The sequence below is a fragment of the Elgaria multicarinata genome, chromosome 9, assembly GCF_023053635.1.
Source record: "Elgaria multicarinata webbii isolate HBS135686 ecotype San Diego chromosome 9, rElgMul1.1.pri, whole genome shotgun sequence".
Classification (NCBI taxonomy): Eukaryota; Metazoa; Chordata; class Lepidosauria; order Squamata; family Anguidae; genus Elgaria; species Elgaria multicarinata.
The window spans coordinates 57,478,560-57,499,728 of NC_086179.1; the positions used below are offsets into that span (position 1 = coordinate 57,478,560).

General features: G+C 41.6%; 1 protein-coding gene across 7 annotated transcripts in view; it reads right to left on the reverse strand.

Annotated features, from left to right (window-relative positions):
• The window catches only part of USP15 (ubiquitin specific peptidase 15), a 49,415-nt gene extending 46,857 nt beyond the window's left edge, over positions 1-2,558 (reverse strand). For 6 of the 7 annotated variants that reach the window (XR_010025821.1, XR_010025822.1, XM_063133948.1 and 3 more), the window contains exon 1: positions 2,385-2,538. Coding sequence is in view for 5 of the 7 variants with exons in the window: in XM_063133948.1 (XP_062990018.1) it covers positions 2,385-2,473 (89 nt within the window). In the remaining 2 variants the exon portion in view is untranslated. Of the gene's footprint in view, positions 1-2,384 lie in introns of all 7 variants that reach the window. The other variant, XM_063133947.1, reaches the window with a different exon arrangement.
• Positions 2,559-21,169: the final 18,611 nt, after the last annotated feature.

The window sequence follows — 21,169 nt, forward strand, 5'->3', positions numbered from 1 at the left end:
CAAAAATAGATTATGGCTGGGACATACATACATAACAAAATGTATAAAGCACATTTCAACAGCAGAAATCGCTTCACATACATTCTCATAGTAATCGTTATGCTTTTAAGGTAGGTGAGTATTATTGTGATAATGCAGAATAAGTGTTGAGGGAATGGAAACTTGACTAAGGCTACCTATTACATTTGTGGATGAGATACCACATAGGCTAGGCTCAGTCATAATGTTATTGTTCCAACAAACTATAGTTATCTGACTGGACAAAAGACTTCCTTATTTGTTAAAACAGTTTGTCATGACATCCAAACCAGAAAACTGTGATCTAATACCAATTATAATCTTAGTTTGCAGGACCAGGATGAAAATATGATTTGTAGTCCTAGTGTGTAAGCACTAACAGGACATAAAACACAGTTTCATATCATGGGAATCTGAACCAACCAGAAAGTCTCTTCTCAAGCAAGATACACGAGGAGAAAGGAATGGAAGGGAACGATCAAGTTTATTTCCTGTTCATGGAAGCAGCATTACATCTGAACTGAGCCTTAATATGCATGTACAGTGCTTCTGAATTCTGTATGTGATGACAGATATGAGACAAAAGACAGAATCAATCAATATGTTTGTTTTATGTTAAGTACAAATTTTAACTGAACAAACTCAATGAAAGAACCTAATTAATCCTGCAATCCTAAATCCACTCAACAGGGAGTCCCAATGAACATAATGGGGCTTACTTGTGAGTAAGCACGCACAGGACTGGATTATAACAAGCTCCACACAAGCTTTGACCCTTTGGGCTGGTTCATATGGCTATCAGCTGTCATGTGATCTGTGGGCTTGGTTCTCAAATGGATTCACAAGAAAGTGTTGTCTTTCCCACATGGAACTATACACACTGCTGCCACAATGCATGTGACCATATCAGCACTTTCATCAAGCCTTCATATACCTGGGCACCAAACGTACCAGCAGACCCAAATGTCCCAAGTTTGTGCTGATGGATGCACAAACTCAGCCTTAATCTGCAAAATCCATAACTGTTCTGTGTGACACATTTCACTCCACAAATACTAAAATATTATTCAGTTCAAAATTCACACTAAAGCAATAGGCTGCAAGATCCAATTTACAAGTATTTAATGCTTTAGGGTGGATTCCTATATTGAGCAGGGGGTTGGACTTGATGGCCTTATAGGCCCTTCCAACTCTGATTCTAAGAACAGTCCTACTGGATTAGACCAAAGACCTATCTGGTCTAGCATTACTACTAGCCATTAATATCCTCCATTAATTTGTCTAATCCTCTTGTAAGGCACAATCCTATGCATGTTCAGACAGAAAAGAAGTCCTACAATACACAGCATTCTCCAGCCAGCCATGATGGAAGTTGTAGGACTTTGTTCTGTCTAAACAAACATAGGATTATGTCCCTGAAGCTGTCTAAATTGGGGATTATCACTACATCTTGTGGAAGCGAATTCAATAGTTTAATAATGTGCTGCATGAAGTAGTACTTGCTTTTTGTCTCCCACCATTCAGCTTCATTGGATAACATTATATTATGAGGGGGGGGGAACGTCTCCCTATCCACTTCCTCCACACCAGGTATAATTGTATAAACCTCTACCACGTCTCCCCAATACATGCCTTTTTCATTCACCCAGTGCTACACCAGCGTTTCTCTCTCTCTCTGTGTGTATTTAATGGAACAGTTGGCAGACGAGATAAGGGGCTCTATAGAAAGGACGGACAGCGGAGAAGGAAACAAGTGTTACGGAAGAAACTGGGCGGGATAAAAACCCGAGCAAAATAGAGAAGCAGCCCTCGCCTACAACCGTCGGCCAGAAACGCCAGGCCTTGTCATGACAGCTTTTCAGCGGAGGCTGCGCTTGAAAAGCCTTGCCCAGAAAACATCCTCCGCTAGTGCTTAAAAACACAAACACACAGTTCTTGGGCGGGTTACTTGGGGCCGCTCGAAACAATGGGAGAAGACACCTGGGAGCAGCGCCTGCCCTGGCAGCCGGCTGGCCCTCAGGTGAGGGGGTCGCGCCTCGGCCAAGCCTCGCCTCGGCAGGACCTGCCGTGGGCGCCGGGGGAGGAAGAAGGGCCCCCCAATGCCTCGCCACACCCCGGCCACACCTGTGCGGCAAGGTAAGCCGCCTCCCCAGGGGCAGGAGCGGCTGCCAGGGGATGGAAACGTCAGGGAGGAAGGGGCGGCTGCTGCTGCTGCTGCTGCTGCTGCAGCCGCCTCCCACACCCGCGCGACACACAAGCAGGCAGAGAAAGGAGGCGGGCGGGCGGGCAGGCAGGCATCGCCCGCACCTGTCACTCAGAAGGGCCCTCAAGCCACCGCCTCCTCCTTCCCCATCCCTTCCCCTCACCAGGTGTCGCCCTTGCGGAGAGCCGTTTTGAGCAGCGCCGCGACGTCCGAGCGCTGGGTCTCCAGATCCGCCGCGCCTCCCTCCGCCATGTCTCCCAGCCCCGCGGCGGCAGCAGCTGCGAAAGGGACGGCGGCGGCGGCGGCGGTGGCGGTGACAGGAGCGGCGGCAGGAGCGGGCCGCGCTGCATGCTGGGAGTGACGCCGCGCGGCGACCGGGGAAACGCCCTCTACGACCCCCTCCCACTTCGGCAACCCCATGGTTGAAAGCCGGGAAGGGACGAAGGAAAGAGCGGAAGGATCCGAGGCGGAGAGAGCGACGCCTTTGAAGAACAGCGCCATCAGCCGGACGGGGGGGTGTACTTATCACGGGTGATGGCTGCGCAGGCGCGGTTGAGGCTCCTTGGGCTTAAGCAGCCGGGCGTGGGGTACGCAAGGAATGTAAGAGGCGGTTCGTGCGGCTCCGTGGGATGAGTGGTGCGTTTTTTGCCTGCGATTCTGAGGTCTTTAGCGAAATGTGGGAGTTTTTTCAGCTGCTTCCTTGAATGCGAGATCATTCAGATCGCAAAGGCAGGTTCTAGCAAATCAGTCCTGCTTTGCTACACTGGTATAAGCGCCTTGCTACCTGTCAACTGCTACTCATTCCTAAACTAAACTGAATATTTGAAATATAGTTTTAATAAACATGTAAATCTGAGCAATGTGTACCTCACATAAAAGTGTACCTCATGGGAGGGGGTATTGAGGTAAATATGATTGTGTGGTCATTGATGTTAATGAGCTTGAGATCAAATGGTATGAATGAGGATTTTAATTAAACCTTTTGCTTTATTTCAGTTTGGTTTTTTTAAAATCCCTAAGAAATGGTTAACAGTAAAAACAGAGTTAAGTGTGGGTTTTTTATTGTGTGGGAAGTTATTTTTTGGCTTCCAACTGTTTGTATTTAGTGGACACAAAATAGCCATAGCAACAATAAAGAGTTGTTATGAGGCACCTTAAAGACTGACAAATTTATTCTGGTATAAGGTTTTGTGGCCTTTTTTAAAAATATGTCCGTGTTGCTTTTCTGCATTCTGTATATGGAAAATAGGCCAATCTTTATGGAAAAGAAGAAATGGACACAAGGAATGGTAATATTCAGGAATGGCAACATTCAGAAACACACGGGAGAACCCTTAGCTACCCAAGAAACTCACCTTTTTTACAAGAGGCTTTTAACTCACCACTTTATGAAGGATTCTGCTCCTGGATTCTTTGTAAGATTAAGATCAAAACCTTTATACGTTTGTCCCCCCCCCCATTTCTCTCCCTCTCTCTCTGCCTTTCTATATGTTCCATTGCACAATCATTAGGTGGTGCAGTGGTGTAGCAGAATTGTACAAATACACTAGGGGTTCATGTCTCCACTCAGGAATATGCCAGATTTTCCTCTTTCGAAACCACTAAAATGGTTCCAACAAATGGGAGAGGCCCTGGAAGAGGATGCCATCGTGTAAAACACCCATAAACTACTGAGAGTGAGGTATCACAAGGGCATAATAAATACCTCATGTAGAAAGGCTCATTCTATCATAAAATGGCCATTGTGGAACAAAGTTACTTTAATGGGAGACTGCAGAGTTAGAATTAATCAACAAGTTTAATTTGCTTGCCAAAGTCATGAATCAGGATAACAGGTTTATCATAGAATCATAGAATAGTAGAGTTGGAAGGGGCCTAAAAGGCCATCGAGTTCTTCAATGCAGGAATCCACCCTAAGCATACTTGACAGATGATTGTCCAGTTGCCTCTTGAATGCCTCTAGTGTGGGAGAGCCCTCAACCTCCCTAGGTAACTGGTTCCATTGTTATACTGCTCTAACAGGAAGTTTTTCCTGATGTCCAGCCGGAATCTGGCTTCCTGTAACTTGAGCCCGTTATTCCGTGTCCTGCACTCTGGGAGGATCGAGAAGAGATCCTGGCCCTCCTCTGTGTGACAACCTTTTAAGTATTTGAAGAGTGCTATCATGTCTCCCCTCAATCGTCTCTTCTCCAGGCTAAACATGCCCCGTTGTTTCAGTCTCTCTTCATAGGGCTTTGTTTCCAGACCCCTGATCATCCTGGTTGCCCTCCTGGTTGCTTTTAGCACACTACATGATTTAATTGGCTTACCTTGGGTTTGTGTTAGCAGCAACCACTACACTGTAAATAAGCACTGTTAAAGTAATTGCAGTGTCACTAATTTCTGCATTTAATAGCCTTCTGACCTAACTACTTATAATTCTCGCTGCCTCCAACCCCCCACACCATATGTACTGTATATAAACCTGAAACTTTCTAAAACACTCCATGTATTTGACGAAGTCGGCAATAGTCCAGCTCTCTGTGAACCACCCTGAGTGCTTTGGCAATTGGGCAGTATAGAAATGAAATGAGCAAATTGTCCATGAAAGCTTCTACAAGAATAAATGTGTTAGAGCACTATACTATGCAAGTTTAGACTTGAAAAAAGTCCTACAACTCTTAGTATAGTTGGCTGGGGCATGCTGAGAACTGTAGTACTCTTTTCGGTCTAAACATATGTAGGATAATGCCCTTAGTCTTTATGGTACCACAAGCCTATCTTGGATTTGTGCAGGCTCCTCCATCCACACTCTACCTTCAGACAATGTTACTTCACCATCTAGTCACTTTTCTCTCTCTCTCCTCTCACCCACTTACCTTTTATAACACATTTCCTGACAAGGAGATCTGGGTATCTCAAAAGCTTGTACATTTGGGGTGGGGTGATTTTTTTCATTAGCTTAATAAGGTTGCAATCCTATGCATGTTTAGATGGAAAAAAATCATAGAACTCCCAGCATCTCTTCAGCCAGCCATACTGACTGGGGCATGTTGGGAACTGTATGATTTCTTTCTTTCTAAACTTGCATAGAATTGCACCGTAAAGGCATTACAGCAACATGCCTTTTGTAGATGTTGCCTTTATTTATAGTAGAGACTTGGAGAATATCACATTTAGTTGTTCTGTAGCAGGACTCTACAATGGAGGAGGATTTTATAACACCAGAAACAGTGAATGAGAGTTCATTCCTCTCCATCTACTAGGTAATGCTACACAAATTGACTTCAACTAACTTTTATAACCTAGAATATCTTCTACAATTGTCTCTTGCTTCAGTACTATAAATTTAGGAGCTCATGTGCTTCAAGCAGGATGGAAAACATTTCTCAGTATAGTTGGACTTCATATTCTTCAAAACGGGGAATATATCCCCCTCCCTTCTTCTTGTTGTAACCAGGGGCAGCAGCATCACATAACCTGCTTAGCATATCTTGAATAAGTGCAGAGACCTCCTCCCACGCTACACCTTGCAGACAATAAGAAAAGGAGGACAGGGCTCCTGTATCTTTAACAGCTGCATAGAAAAGGGAATTTCAGCAGGTGTCATTTGTATATATGGAGAACCTGGTGAATGCAGGAGCTATACTACAGTGAACAGATTTAAAAGAGGGCAGGGCACCTGCAGCTTTAACTGTTGTGATGAAGAGGAAATTTCACCAGGTTCTCCATATATACAAATGACACCTGCTGAAATTCCCTTTTCAATACAACTGTTAAAGATACAGCAGCCCTGTCCTCCTTTTCATATGGTCACCCTAAATACAAGATGCTGTCCTTAAGCTTAAAACAAAAGCGGGGGAGGAGAAGAGAAAGTCCAATCAAACTACAACTGTTTTTCCTCCTTTACCTTCGCTGGTTTCTTGGAAGTTTGTCCTTGCTAGTACTGAAGTTTGCAGTTATTTTAATTATATCTTTATTGAAAGGTTTTTTTACAAATTAAAAAATCAAATCAGTTGTACACAAAATGAAACAAGTGGAAGAGTCTGAAGGCTTGATGGAGAAATACAGAGAGTATAGCATCAGGTACATTCATGGCATTTACCAAATAAAAGCAGGTGGAATACAAATAGTGATCAATGACTCTGTTTGTGCTGAGTAATGTTTTTCTGAGAGATAATTATTAACATTAAAAAAAACCATTGGACATAATAATGAACCATAGTTAATTTAAACAGAAGTGAAAGCTTAAGATGTTAGCCTTGGGCTGTGCCAGAGGAGGGAAGTGAGCATGATTCTAAAACTCATGCATGTTGTACCCAACCTGATGCCCTCCAGATATGTTGGACTACCACATAATTCCATAGCCAGCTATGTTTGTGGAAGTCCAACACATGTGAAGGGCACCAGGTTCAGAAAGCTATACTAAACCATAGTCTAGCATTATGTCTGAACTGGGACTAAGTTTGACTCTTACAATGTAAAACAGGAGTATCTGTTTTCATCTGACAGATGTGGAGGGTCAGCCTCTGTTGCTCACGTGCAGAGAGCAGTTGTATTGGGGGATGAAGTTCAGTCCAGTTAACCAGAGGCTCTTCTTACAGAGTAGACTGCTTGAGAGTCATCCTGGTTTCCTATCCGGTTATTAAGCTAAGATTAAACCAGGGTGGTGGTGGTGGTTTTGGTTCTAACAAATCTATCAATCCATGTTAGATGCACCCAAGCCACTATGTAAGAGGAGGAGAGAGCATATGGACACTACACTCATTTTTGGAGATGGTTAGTGTACATCTGAACCCAATCATAATGACTTATTGTATATATTAGAATGTACAGAACATGTTTTTCCTCCTTGTTTTCTCATAGCTGGAGAATTAAGAAAATTGAAGGAAGTTGTATGCCATGTTTATGCAAAATGGACACTAAAAAAAGGCAAGTTATTTTGTGCCGTATTTAAAGAATGGTAAATTACTAACTGCACAGCCTGTGTCAGGTAAAAATGTGCTCCAATTAGTGTGAATATTAAGATATCGTACCTTAATAGATGCCAAACAAAAGCTATTCTATATGCTATATTCACAAGATTGCACCTTTGAAATGGAAAATATTGATTTATATTTTTGCCTTGTTGCAGAAAGGGATGGAAAAGCTGATAAAGGCAGAACTCCCCCCTCCACATCTTCTTTTAACTGTGTGCAATCTTATCTCCCCAAATGCCAGTTACCTACAGTTCTAATTACATTTAGTAGAATCTGAACATTCACACTGCCTCTGGAACATAAGAATTGTTAAAAGCATGAATCCAGATGTTCACTGAGCACCAGATGGCCCCTTTTTGGCTTGGATTGCAACTTTCTCAAGGAAAAATAGGCCATAGGCAGGTTTCAGGAGAGGCCAAGATTCAAGTATGTCATTGATTTATTTTTCTTTTGGAAAGTTTGCATATTTAGAATATTTGCTCTTGATCAGATTTCAGCAAGATAATGGCCAGGTTTGCACATAATGCTACACCATGGTGTGGTTTGTTCAAATCTGGTTTGTTGTTGTGTCTAAAATCATCTCCACAAAAAAGCCATGGTTTGTTAACTAGTTACAAACCATAAATAGAAGCCACAATTTATTGTTGGTTAGGACATCTAGCTTGTCTAAAACATGAACCCAGAACTGTGATTATCTCTGACTTGTTCGAATTACTGTCTACACAGACACAGAATTGCCCTGCAAGAGCAGGCTGAAAATGAAACCACTCTGAAGGCTTTCAAAATGTTGATGTGTTTTGGTGTTCTTTTTTGTATGTCAGAAAGAGTGACAGCAGTGTTACAGTATATCAGCTATCTACTGCAGGTTTTTAAGCAGCTCTGAAGAAAAGTAACTTGATATCCTAGTGATCTCTTTGCTCTTGAAGTTGATGAGATGCATAGTAGATGCACAACTTTTTATTGTACTTGAAGACTGTTCAAATTTTCCCCTGAACCTGAAGAAGCACTGAGATTATTGCAGTGGCCTTTCTTATCTTTAAAAATGAGCTTTGTAAAAGTATTTACATGGATAGATCTTCATATAAAAAAGGCCTTTGTTGTGATTTGGCATGGCTTTTCTGAATGTTCTCATAATACCTCAAAACAATACCTTGTTTTGAGGAATGATTTGTCTCATTCCTCAAAACAAACTGCTTTTTTATGCAGTGGGTAGCAATAAGAGAAGCTAGTGCTTTGTCCAGTGGGTTCCAAAAGAATGGGATGCTAATGTATCATTGCAAACTGTGGCATTGCACTGGTGTACCAAAATGTCCAGGATGTTGCACTAGTGCAGCAATATAGAATGGGGGTAACTCAAGACCTGATATAAAGACTGATAGCTTCATCCCACGTACCTGTTTCCCTCGAATTATCCCTACAGTGCTAAGCTATCGGTGTTGTTGTTGCTACCGGGCAGCAAGATCCTTTGCATACCAGGAAGTGGTTTTAAGGGGGGAAATGTAAAAAAATCATAAGAAATCAACGGATGACCCGATTCAAATTTGGTATGCTTAAAGATCTCCTTAATATCTATTACTGTGCCAATTTTGATGTATTTATCTTTAAAGGTCATGCAGATGTAAGCATTTGTTTAATTTTTCTTCAAATCCTGCTCCTGCGCCCTAGTGGCCGCTCGGATGATACGCTCGAAAACTAGTATCAAAATACAGTGAGTCTTTTGCTTTTATAGCACAATTAAAGTAGGATGCATGGGAGTACTTCACAATACAAGCAGATTATAAGCTGGAAAACTTCGGAGTCCTTTGCATGCAATTCGCAGTGATTGCACAGTATAATGCTGGTGTGAAGTTCTGAGATTAGGTTAGTGTGGGAGTCACAGTAACATGGTAAGTGCAATCATATTGGCAGGATAGGATCTGTCCTGTTCCATTGTAATCACAAAACAGGGGCATTAACTAAAGAGACACAAGACACAATGCTAAGTCCTGTAGTCACTTACGCCAGTGCTATGTCAGTTGGATGCTACCCTATGCATATATACTCTGACTATTTCTGCAGGGTGGGTAGGTGACACGACAATTGTGAATTCAGAAAATGGAAACTATGTAGTCACTAGTGATGATCAGAATATAAAAAGAACCATGCTGGATGAGACCAAGGGTCCATCTAATCCAGCATTCTGTTCACACAGCGGCCAACCAGCTGCTTGTGGGAAACCCAGAATTGTAGGGTGACCATATGAAAAGGAGGACAGGGCTCCTGTATCTTTAACAGTTGCATAGAAAAGGGGATTTCAGCAGGTGTCATGGAGAACCTGGTGAAATTCCCTCTCATTACAACAGTTAAAGCTGCAGGAGCTATACTAGAGTGACCAGATTTAACAGAGGACAGGGCACCTGCAGCTTTAACTGTTGTGATGAAGAGGAAATTTCACCAGGTTCCCCCTATATTCAAATGACACTTGCTGAAATTTCCTTTTCAGTACAACTGTTAAAGATACAGGAGCCCTATCCTCCTTTTCAAATGGTCACCCTACAGAAGTGGGACCTTCTGTACCATTCCCATGTGCTTGTGTTCCCACACATACTGGTGTACGTAGAGCCATAATGATTGGAAGCCATTTATAGCCTTTTCCTCCATGAATTTGTCTAATCCCCTTTTAAAGCCATCCAAATTGATGGACTGAGGGAGGTTGTGGGCTCTCCCACACTAGAGGCATTCAAGAGGCAGCTGGACAACCATCTGTCAGGGATGCTTTAGGGTGGATTTCTGCATTGAGCAGGGGGTTGGACTCAGTGGCCTTGTAGGTCCCTTCCAACTCTGCTATTCTATGATGGCCATCACTACATCTTGAGGTAGCAAATTCCATAGTTTTAACTATGCATTGTGTGAAGTACTTCCTTTTATCTGACCATAATCTCCCACCAATCAGTTTCATGGGATGAGCCCGGGTTTTTCTATTATGAGAGAGGGATAATATATCTCCCTATACACTTTCTCCATTCTTGCATTCTAAGACCTTGTTTAATTTACTGAGAAACAAGAAAGTACTAGTGGAATAACAGTTATCTGCAAGCATACCTAAGTGTGATATGCTAAATGATTTTCCTAAGCATGTTTAGTTTTGATGGGTCAAATAAATACATTCAAGACTGAGGTGTAAATGTGCTATAGAAATGCTAAATGATATAGAGGATCATCAGATGGGGTGGGGGATCACGTTTCCCTACCGTCTCTTTGCCTCCTGCTTCTGTGTGAGCAGCTTCTTCTTTCTTCACACGGAAAAAAGAGGAAGCAAGCAACATCCATGTGGCCCATGTGAGTGTTTTTATCACGGAGCTTCTCCGGCACATAGCAGGAAATGGTGGCAAGTATTGTTATAGCAAAAATTTTAAAAATAGGATTTTCTGGGTCTTATTTTGTGATGAAAAAAAGAGCAGAAGGATCACTGCATCATCAAAATGTCCTGTGAAGAACCATGAGTGGCCAGTCGTGAGTGTGCGATCAAATGCTCGTCTGAAGAAGCTACAATAATCTGGTGCAAACTATATGGGTTTGAAGTCTAATGGATTTAGACAGCTGATAAACAGTAGATTTATTGGATAAAATGATACATTTTTATACAGAACTGAATGCCTACCAAGAGGTTGGTGTTATGCTTAAATGAGTAACCAGATGAATCCAGAGGTTGTTATTATTAATGATTGTTATATTAATGATCCTTTTTAAAAAAAAAAAAGAGAGAGAAAAAGTCAGTGACAGGAGAGAAACTAATTTATTCCAGTCCTTTGAGGTATTTTAAGATCTGAGTTGTGCTCTTTCCATCAAGCTTTTCCCTTCTCCTCTTCCTTGTTACTCTATTATTTTATTTTAATTCATTTATTTTTGGTATTTCTAGACAGCATCTTCAACAACAACAAATCCCCAGGTTCACAAAACAGAAAAAAATAACTAATTTCTCAATAACAACTCACTCACTTCTGACTGAGTATATATATATAGGAGTGCACTAAAACAGTTCAATAGTACAATCCTATACATGTTTATTTCGAAATAAATCCTGCTAAATTCAGTGGATTTCCCCCAGTAACTGAGTTTAGGATTGCAAGCTAAAAGGGAAAAACTCTTTACCCATCCCTCCTCTATCCTCCCGATTTAATAAATCTGGAATAGACAAAACATTGAGGAAAAGGCAAGGGAGGATACAAGTCCAAAATAGCTTTGCCTGCATAGAACAATGACTGAAAATTCTAGGTATCACATTATGACCTAAATCCAACACAGAGTTAAGCTTCCTGAGGCCCATTGAAATCAATGGGCATAAACATGCTTAACTTTGTGTTGGAATTAGGCCTATATTTCTGTATGCACAGATCTGGAATTTGAGTGTAAATTATATTGTGACAATATAGTACAATTCAAACTGTTCCAACATAGTTACCTGTTTTGTCTATACATTCCTAGATGTCTGTAAGGCAAACACATGCAAAGGCATTTTGCACTGATTTGTGGTAAATTAGTAGTAGCCTGGTGATGCATGTAGCCACATCAATAAATATTGTCAAGGATAACCAGCAGGGGGCAGCAGCCATTCAACTATTGTAAATTGCATATCTAAAACTACTATCATCTATCAATCTATCTTTTTAATTTTGTTACAATTGTGACATGATAGGAATGAAACAAAAAGAGGGATGGTGCATTGATTCTTGGTCATCTTCTTACTGTGTGTTATATGTCCCCTCTATATGTGATATATAACTATTTCTGAGGGATTTGCTCAGACAGCTGAGAATTTAGAAAAAGGAGTCCCCGAAAATCAGGGGATGCTTGGATTTGCTTGAGGCTTGGCATGCATGTGTATTCATGTATAAGCTATCATGGTGCCGAGTTTGAGGTTTCTAACGTTAATAGAAAAAACGTTGTAGGCTTTTTTGGATTTCAATGCAAGCCTATTGGGGGGAAAAGCGGAGCTCCGATCTGGATCCGGAGCTTCGCAGCGAACTGGAGTGGACTATAGGCAGATCGGAGCGGAGCGGACCTCGTCCGGAAGTTGCGGATCTGGAAGAGAAGCGGATCGGGGGGTCCGTGCACACCCCTACTGGAAACAAAGCCCTATGAGGAGAGACTGAAAGAACTGGGCATTTTTAGCCATGGGAAGGGAAGGCTGAGGGGAGACATGATAGCACTCTTCAAGTACTGGAAAGGCTGTTACACAGAGGAGGGGCAGGAACTCTTCTCAATCATCCCAGAGTGCAGGACATGGACTAATGGACTCAAGTTACAGGAAGCCAGATTCCGGCTGGACATCAAGAAAAACTTCATGACTGTTACAGCATTATGACAATGGAACTAATTACCTAGGGAGGTTGTGGGCTCTCCCACACTAGAGGCATCCAAGAAGCAGCTGGACAGTCATCTGTCAGGCGTGCTTTAATGTAGATTCCTGCACTGAGCAGGAGGTTGGACTCAATGGCCTTATAGGCCCCTTCCAACTCTACTATTCTATGAGGCCCAGCTATGTTGTGCAAACTGGCCCACTGACTTATAGGATTTTGTAAGACAGGGCAGGCAGAAGGTAGATCCAGATCTTTAAGGGTCTCTGGATTCCCTTTGGTTAATAATAGAAATAACAGAGAAAGCCGGAAGCTCACTTCTGATACTTAAAACAAATTCTTGGGCTGAGCGTGTGCTCTATCATTCTAAGGATGTCCTCTGTCTGAGCTGTTATTTTGCACCTGGTTCCAATTGGTAGAGTTCAGTGTTCATATAAAAAACAAAGTCAATCACGTAACCCTGAAGTCTGCTTACTATTTTGTAAGGATTACTCAAAAATCTATGTGGAGTGCTGTTCACATAGTAAAAGCTGTGGCAATACTGTTAAATTTTTGCTTTTTTAATAGTAATTTATTTCTTCAACATGCATAAAAATGTGTTATTTTATGTTAAATGTGTGTTTTTATTGGCTTTTGATTGTTTACATTTTTGTATGAAAAGATTCCCTTTTCTTGAGCCACTGCTTTTCATCTTTCAAGCATAACCGGCACATCTGTTGTAGCCAGATGCCCTTAGGTTGCCTTTGTGGAACTTGAATAAGCCCAGAAGTGCATAGAAGTCAATCTGAAATATAAAATGAAAATATTTGTCAGTGTTTAGGTATTCTAAACTCTGTTGTTAGAATCTATAGAAACCCTGTGATCCTGCTATTTTTGGGTCTACTGTCCTTTTTATATTTTCTGTCAATTGTAAGCTTAACAATGCAGTTTAAAAAAATCAACCCCAAAAACAAACATTCTGTATCTGGACATAACATTTATTTGAAATAGCAGATTAGGTATTAAGGTTAAACCAAGAGCTCGCAATATATTGTCATATTCTAATACAGATACAAATGTAAGTCTTCTCCAAATAGTTAATGCAAACATTTCAGCTGAAGAGTCCCTGCGTCAGTAAGGCTAGCATTGCTGATATCTTTATAGTGAAGTAATGGACCCATTCATCATTAATCTGCAAGTCTGCATTCTCCTTGCATGTGTAACACATTTGGTTTGTTCACAAGCTTTTTGAAATGCAGTCCTCAGATGGATCCAGCTTATTAGGGTATTTGATCATGGCAACTGGCAGATAAATCCTGTCAAGTGGGTGTCAACCTGATAGGGTTGCACCTTACATTGGCACAAATCCAACTTTTCCAGTTTTATTTATTTATTCATTTATTTATCATACTTATACCCCGCTCCTCAGCCAAAAAAGGCTCTCAGAGCGGCTTACACTTAGGAAAAAAGACAGTCCCTGCCCTCAGGCTTACAATCTAATAAAGACATGACACACAAGGAAAAGGAGTCAAGGAGGGAGGGAGGGAGGAGAGAGAAAGAAAGAAAGAGAGAGAGAGAGAGAGAGAGAGAGAGAGAGAGAGAGAGAGAGTCCAGCAGGAGCAGGCCCCGATGTTACTTCTGCCTGCTCCTGTCCCCTCGGTCCTTCTTCTTCCCCACAGGGCCAAGATGGCAGTTTGCCCGGGGGGGGGGGGAAGAGTCCAGCAGGAGCAGGCCCCGATGTTACTTCTGCCTGCTCCTGTCCCCTCGGTCCTTCTTCTTCCCCACAGGGCCAAGATGGCAGTTTGCCCTGTGGGGGGGGGAAGAGTCCAGCAGGAGCAGGCCCCGATGTTACTTCTGCCTGCTCCTGTCCCCTCGGTTCTTCTTCTTCCCCACAGGGCCAAGATGGCAGTTTGCCCTGTGGGGGGGGGAGAAGAGTCCAGCAGGAGCAGGCCCCGATGTTACTTCTGCCTGCTCCTGTCCCCTCGGTCCTTCTTCTGTTTCCTCTCTGAATATTGCTACACAGATACATCGTAGTGATCCCATACAGCCTAGTAATTTTGTGTTTCAGAAGGAAATCATTTTTCTCTTTAGACTAAAAAAATCTATTTTCATTTCAAGTGTTTGATTTGAAATCTTGGGATCACTATTAAAAATCATAACTGCAGGTCCTATAAAGCACATTCAAGAAGGGTTTCTTTGCTTATTTGAAGGAACTGACGCACGTGTCAATTGCGGCTTGGTGGCATAAAAGAGATTTGAGAGTCGGTGTGTGTGTGTGTGTGTGTGTGGGGCAATAGGTGGATGTGGCCCACAGGTCTATATATTGCTTGTTCCTGCTCCTGGATATGCGTGTACCTATTGAATTCAGTTTGGAGTGGGATGATGTAGTTTGCAGATTACAAATAGAAAGCCCATCACCCTGCATTGACCAGGGGGTTGGATTCGATGGCCTTGTAGGCCCCTTCCAACTCTGCTATTCTAAGATTTTTTTGTTTGTCAGAACAATTTGCAAGCTATAGTTGGTAAGCCAGGCTACAAGGTTAATTTCCTGCTAAGGTTCCAGAAGTGTTCCTAAAAATGAAAAAAATAATCTATGATTTGAAAAATGCCTTTGCTCACATGTAAAAACAGTTTGCATATATCTCTAATGCCTGAACAATCAGCAGCAGCAATTGGTTGCTGCGTTTTTAGCTTTTCCTATTTCTCAATTTATCACAATCTTGAATATTTCCCCCAATCACTACTATACCCCATTCCTTGAATTTTGCCTTTTGGCCTGTTCTGGTCGAAAATGCTAAAGATATTCAGTAGCGATCAGTCCTTCACACTCATAGGATAGCATTCAAAATTCTTTTTACCTTCACTCAATCGTTGTTCATAACATTATAACTTTTTTTCTATGTAACCATAGAACACCTTATCACATAAGGAAGCAATTTCCCCATGAAATCTTTTCGTCAAATTTAAGTCCAACCAGATCAAGTTGGATCCATCTATCGCCTGAGTTGTTCTGGATCCAAAGCTTTGTATAATATGTGTCTCTACTTAAAAGGTTACAATAAGTGAGTTGCTTTCATATTTTTGAATCTGTGTACCAGTCCATCATGTAGATCAGTTCCCACTACATGGTTTGTTGCAATGCTACTGGCAGAGTGTGGTTTAAAATCAGTTTCAGAACAGGAAGGCTGTAGCTAGACCTAAGGTTTATCCCAGGATTGTCCTGGGGTCAAACCTGTTAATCTAAGTGCCACACAGGCATCCAGCGCTCAGGCAGGGATGAACCTGGGATGATCCTGGGATAAACCTTAGGTCTAGATATGGCCGAAGAGAAAAGCCAAATGGGTTATCTGGATCATTTTTGTTCTGCTGTATCATCTGATATTTGTGTACTGCTTCATAGATTTTACAGATCATTTTACACAATTGATGAAATATTCTGATCTCTCTCTCTCTCTCTCTCTCTCTCTCTCTCTCTCTCACACACACACACACACACACACACACACACACACACACACACACACTACATTATTTGGCTGCACCATTTTTCTGTTAGGAATCCTTGCAATTTTGGAAGATACTTTTTGGGGCAGGAGGTGGGGAGTGGAACATTATTCATAACTATTTTAAAATGGCAACTTTGTTTGTTTTTTTCCTCTCTGGAAGATTGATAGTTTCTCTTTTGCTAATTCCTGTGACATATCTGGCTTGCAGTATTTAAGGATGATAATATATCTGCTAATATCTTTAACCTCATTATACTTTGGGATGAGGATATGAGACAATACCTTTACTAAACATAATTTCAAATCCTACCCTTTGAGCTGAGGGTGAGGATTGCAATTACTATTTTGGGTTCAGTGGGAAGTGATAGCATCGATATGTACATCCATTTGTAATTATCATTATTGTGCTCCTCAGGTACTCTGAGAACATCATCAAACATGAACACCAGTAATAATGTTTATAACAGCATTTTAAGGCAGCAGGTAATGCTTCCTCATGAATACATATGAGTTCATAAATATGTATTATTCTGATTTATATTCTGTGTTGAAACATAGAGGGTTAAGAGCAAAAATATTTTCTCCTCTGCTTTTCTATTTTCTACTCTCTGTCTTGTTTACTGTACCCCTGGCTTTTACAGATATTAAATGCTGTTATTCCCCCCCCCCCCGAACCTTCAAGTTACTGAAGGAGAAAAATGTGAATAAGTAAATAAATAAATGCAGGAAAGTATTTAATAGGAACACACTAATAGGTGTCGCAAGATCTGCATCAGAATGGATGAACTGGTCCAATTTCACCCCATGGTTTACAGGAGTGGGCAACTTGTAGCCCTTCAGATGTTTTGCTATACAATTCCCATCATCCCTTACCATTGGTTACGCTAGCTACAGCTGATGGGAATTGTAGGCCAAGACATCTGCGGAGAGAAATTGCACTCCCCTGCTTGAAAAGCTAACTGGGCATGATTAGTTATGTCAGAATGTGGATGGAGATGCACATTCAATTCCATATATTGTGTTTTTTAGCTGGGTTGGGTTAGAAGACTTTTAAACTATTCTTTATTTGAACTCCTAATTTATCTCTCATCATAATGGGATGGAGTTACCCAGCTCATTCAAACTGAAAACTTTTTTTATAAAAACACCAGGATTTGTGAAGCCTGTGTCTAAAATGACACATAACAGATTACAAAAATGGTATCTTGAGAGATAATAAATGGTACCATGAATCCCTAATGTGAAGACTAATCCTTCTTGCTGATGAGTTATCATGTCTTCTTACAATTTTTTTTCCTGCTGAAAAGAGTCTTAAGAAACAACTAAATACACTCCTTTCCTTTCTGCTAACCTCTTAATTGACTAGTCTAAGGTCTTGCAAGCATAGGATCATTTTTTCCTTTGTTTGCTTAATTATAGTTAGAATTTAAGTGCAGCAAAAGTAATTCAAAATTAAATATACTAGATAGATTACTTCTTTGAGAATTCTCTTGTGAGAAAGACTTCAGGAACTAAAAGTTAAATTTAAATTGACAGTGTACAATTGTTTTGCTTTATAATAATTTAAACCATTAAACCTACCCCCCAAACCCATATATTTATTGAATATTGAAATGTACTAATGAAGTCAAAAGGTTGGACCCAGGTTTAGGCATATGCAACTGGGCTGCCAAGAACTGGAACTTTGGCCAGGAGCCAGTTTTGCTGCACATGAGCTTCCCAGGGTCAGGAAATACCCACACACCCCAAACCCGTCCTAGCCAAAGCGGCAGGTGAATGATCCATCCAGTGGCTCAGCTTTGCCTGCCCTGCATTCTCCCCCAAAGGGAATGAAGTAGGGCACAGAGAAAACACAGACCGGAGATAACAATGGAGATTTTTCTTCCTGCCTCCTCTCCAAACCCTAGTAGTCTCCAGGAGGCAGGGCTTGGAGAAGGGGTGGAGCGCAGGTCAGATGGGGAGTCCCCATTGATTGGTGATTCTCCATCACTGATCTAGCACGAGTAAAAGATTAAATAATGAGATCTCTAAGTTGATGGATTTATCCCACCCTGAATTCCATTCCTGAGCATCTTTACACCAGCACCACACATTCCTCATGACTAGTCAGACTGGTTTCAAGAAACTTTCTATGATAATGCAGATCCATGTGGTAAGTTGAGCTGTCATCATGTGGAGACATTTCCAGTAGTCTTCAAGTGATGGTAACATTATATTGACTCTTCAGAAATAATGAGGGAGTGTCAAGCCATCAATAAAAAATGAAATCTGTACTTAAAAACTAGTATGAACAAGTGAATTTATATTTTCTTTGAGGAAAGGATAGGTTTTTGTTTTAGTACTGGAAAAACCTTCCAGGTGAATTGTAATATTCTTTCCTGAAGTAATAGCTCCATATTTCCATTTTTCTTATGAAAATTATTAAGGTGAGAATTGTCAACCATGCCTATCTATTTTTGTTCCCCTTTGAAGGCTTGCTTCAAAACTCACTCAAACTACAGAATGGTGTTTTTTTTAAAAACAACAACAACACCCCACACACCTTGAATCTATAGCAGAAGCAGACAGTATTCTCTCTTTTTATTTTTTAAAACAACCTGTTGTTTCCTTTTCTGATTGAGGTGAAATTTACACAGTAGTTCTCACATGTGGATACTCGTAATCAGAAATTGCAATTCCAATTGTGTATGTTCTAGAGAAGGTTGCACTAAGAAGGCAGCCCCTCCCTCTTTTGAAAAAAGTATCAACTGAAAACTAGGAGAGAGACCAAAGAGGGGGAAAGGAAGAGACTTTTTAATTATTATTTTGCAAGAACTTGGTAAAACCAAACACATGACATTTAACAATGCTAAGGCCAGATCTGTAGACACATGCAGTTCATTTCCGTTCTGTGAATTGCTGGTTAACATTGCCTTCACATTTTGATTCTTCTGAATTAATGAGGGCTGTATTGTCTACACCAGTTGATACCTTGGGATTGTCCCAGGATCATCCCAGTGTGTCCACATGACACACAGGGGATCCCGGGATCAGGGAGGGATGATCCCTCCATTTTCCTGGGATATCGGCAGACCCTTTTAGTCCAATTCTTCCCGCAGTCTCGGGATCATCCTGAGACCGCGGGAAGTGTGGGCACCCGTTGCGGCTTCGTCCCACCTCCTTGCAAGTAAACATGTGGAGGTGGGAACCAGGCATGGGGCACCGAGCTCTTCAGGTGCTCTGTGCCCATTGGGGGTGGGGTGGGGAGCAGGATCAGGTGTTTTTCCCCCCTTACCTTTGGCGGAGGAAAGCACATGCGCTTCTCTCCTTGTTTTTTTTTAAAAATGGTGCCTGCAACATCCTTCTGGGACATCGTGTGGCAGTCTGGACACCTAAGGAGGATCGCCGAAGCCAGTAAGTCCGCGATCCTCCCCCTACACCCTTTTGGTGTAGACATGTCTGTAGTGTGAGAAAATAAGCTATGATTTGGGAAGTCCTGGGACCAGGACTCAGCTCAGCCATTAACTCATCTGTTAGATTTAGCTGATCCACTGTGTCTTATCTGCAGCCCTCCTGCAACGTGGGGATAACACTATCCCACCATGTATCACTATTGTGATTATGACAGATATTCTTAAATGTATATGTGGATGATTTTTCCATTTAAAATTTGAAGAGGCATTGGTAAATTGAGGATAAGTTGCCCAGGAAAGGTGTTAGCTGCGTAGTGCTGGAGAGGAAGGCAGGAGTGTGGATCTCCTTGGCTGATGTGCCACAAACTCCTATTACCTATACCATTCGTAGCACCTGAATTGGAAGTTTGCCACCCATGCTACAGGGCAGCATTTCCTGCACCACCCACTGTGTGCTGGGGAACCATGGGTTTCCTCAGAGAGAAGCTTAGTAGCGAAGAAGAGCTCGATCACACCAACAGTTTAATGCACTCTTGCCACATCTGGTATTGCAGCATAGGACTGACATGACGTCGTCCCTGTCTTGCACCTATCTTGCATCTTTTCCTCCATTTTGCATATTATTTTGGTGCGTGGAAAGTCTGGATTATTTTCCCCAAGCAGTTTTAATGCACCCTTAAGCCTCCATGTATTGCTGTCCTCTCGCTTTTTCCTTTGTTGGGGGCGTGTGCTTTGAATGAAGTCTTGCTGACTAAAAGGGAGGGCGGGGCGATTCTCTTCCTCCACCACACCGTGTCATGAATGGACTTGTGCTTAGTCTGTTAAATGGACTTTTTACTGCTCCAACCCCACCCTCATTGCCCGCAGAAATGGAGCCCAGCAGATGAAATCTTCAATCAGTAAATCGCTAGACAACAAAGTGAGGAGTGGGGAAGGAGCCCATGTCCCTGAGGACCCCAGCAGATATCTATTTTTATGAACTGGAGATGCACAGCTGTTCATTATCAAAGTAAAGGAAAACAGATCTTCCACAAATGCAAACAGGTGGAATTTCACATTGGTGGAGTATCAGGAGAATGGCATGAGGGTTTTTTTTTTAAAAAAAATGTATCCTAAAAACCAAGGCATGAACAGATCTGATTCAAACTTGGCATGGCTAAGGCCCTCCTTAAGAGCTATCATGGTGCCAAGTTTCATCTCTTTATCTGTAAAAATTACACAGATGTAAGCATTTTTGTTAATTTCCATTAAAAATTCCTTAAAATCAAGGCATGAATGGATCTGATTTAAACTTGGCATGGCTAAAGCCCTCCTTAAGAGTTATCACCCTGCAAAATTTCATCTCTTTATCTTTAAAAATTACGAAGATGTAAGCATTTTGGTTAGCAACAGTTGTCAATATCAAAGCTAACCCTCACCCCACTCAGCCTCTTCCAAAGATGGAGAAAGACTTACTTCTGAGTAAACATGTATATAAATGATTTTAAATAATGTGGTCACTCAAAAGCTTTTTTTAAAAGTCTAAAACAGCAAACTGGAAAGAAGTGCTCTGCAACTCTATGCTTACTTCTGAGGTCTTACTTCAGTTTACTCAGAAGTAAGTCTCTCTGTTCAATGGAGTTTACTCAAAGGTAAGCATGCATAGGATTTTAGTATGACTTGCATGTAAATGCAGTTGAGTAAGGGAATCAAGCCCGGGCAATAAATGAGCTCCATTGAACACACACCTCCGATTCTGCCTTAATGCACCCGAGCAGAATTAGAGGAGGTGTATGTG